Source organism: Cucurbita pepo, unplaced genomic scaffold, assembly GCF_002806865.2.
Source record: "Cucurbita pepo subsp. pepo cultivar mu-cu-16 unplaced genomic scaffold, ASM280686v2 Cp4.1_scaffold000370, whole genome shotgun sequence".
NCBI classification, from domain to species: Eukaryota; Viridiplantae; Streptophyta; class Magnoliopsida; order Cucurbitales; family Cucurbitaceae; genus Cucurbita; species Cucurbita pepo.
The window spans coordinates 15,481-16,755 of NW_019646606.1; the positions used below are offsets into that span (position 1 = coordinate 15,481).

The 1,275-nt window shown below is 36.0% G+C and overlaps 1 protein-coding gene across 1 annotated transcript; it reads right to left on the bottom strand.

Moving 5' to 3' along the window:
* Positions 1-101: 101 nt before the first annotated feature.
* Positions 102-1,264, bottom strand: LOC111785109 (phosphatidylinositol N-acetylglucosaminyltransferase subunit P-like). The gene is made up of 2 exons (XM_023665576.1): positions 446-1,264; positions 102-235 (listed from the first exon to the last, which is right to left on the bottom strand). The coding sequence occupies exons 1-2, from the start codon at positions 624-626 to the stop codon at positions 117-119; spliced, it is 300 nt and encodes a 99-aa protein (XP_023521344.1). The 5' UTR covers positions 627-1,264; the 3' UTR covers positions 102-116.
* Positions 1,265-1,275: the final 11 nt, after the last annotated feature.

Sequence of the window (1,275 nt, forward strand, 5' to 3'; positions counted from 1 at the left end):
ACTTCCTACGACTCCATACTCATAGAATAATTTCAGTTAATGCTTATTTTGTTCAAACAATGTAGCCCTTAAGGGAAGGCAAAATAGTGCCGTTCATAGCAATGAAATAGTGTCATTCATAGCAATGAAGAAAGAATAACAAAGGATCGGGATATTGCTGACCTGCTAGGATAGTAGAAGATTCCAACGGAATGCAGCCAAGAGTCTGGAACATATGCCCAGATCAAGTATACAACTGTTCATAAGAAACACAGAAGTTTAAGCTCAAATAATTCTTCAGACGTAATAAATGAAAGGAAAAATGATTCAATATTCCAATACTGTTCTGTAATTAATTGGATCCCAACTGTTTTTGAAACATTCCATTGTTAAACTACATAATCAAAGCTCCCTAACGCAAAGCAAACATATGTAGTGACTCAACAGGCATGTACATGAAGCGAACCTGTAGCAACCACTGTTGTGATGGAACCCACAAACCCGTAAACTTCTGAAGGTTTGGGGCCATGTTCTCCCGATAGCCCAAACCCAGGCGCTTTGTCATCTCTGTCCAAGGAGATCAAAGTTCGTTTCTTTGACAGACTGAGTATTCTTCTAGGGCTACTAACAGAATGGAGATCTTCCATATGTCAAACTTCTCAGCCCGGATATATATTCGGTAGTTCGAATTCTAAACTATCCCAATCCAAATTTCTCAATGTAGACTTCTTCTCAGCTAATCTTCAATTAGTTTCCTGCACTCGCATAAATTGTATTTTGACTGTGTATAATTTTTTCATAAAAATATAAATCAGATAAAAGATGTGCCAAAATTTTAGGGGCCAAATAGTTCAATTCAAACAGGAAGTGAAGACAACAGTTGATGATCAAACATCTGGACGTAGCTTGCAGTTGAAAAAAAAATCATAAAATGGAGATTCTGAACTTTTCATCGACATCAATTTCCTAGACATAACAGGTGAAATCTTAGTCAAGTTATTCCTTGTTTGGAGCATCAACGATAGTCCCCATGACACTTTTTTAAAGCCAAACAAAAATATGTCGGAACCGGTAGAACTCAACAAGTAGAGAGCTGGAAAAAAACAAGTGATCAGATTTTTCATGTTTGCTGTGAAAGCAAAAGAACGCGATAATACATATTCCGTTAATCTAAACATTCTATCAGAATCATCATTGATATTTTTCTCCCTGAGTTGATCGCGAAGACAGATGATTTCTAAGAGTTCAATAACTAAATTCCAATTTCTAAAGAATTTATCACGGAGATAATATAAA

What these genes read in the sequence shown, in the direction of transcription:
- LOC111785109 (XM_023665576.1), bottom strand. Translation starts at nt 626, where the DNA reads ATGGAAGATCTCCATTCTGTTAGTAGCCCTAGAAGAATACTCAGTCTG. An exon ending in CACAACAGTGGTTGCTACAG is followed by an intron (nt 236 to 445) that starts GTTCGCTTCATG and finishes TCTTATGAACAG; the next exon opens with TTGTATACTTGATCTGGGCA.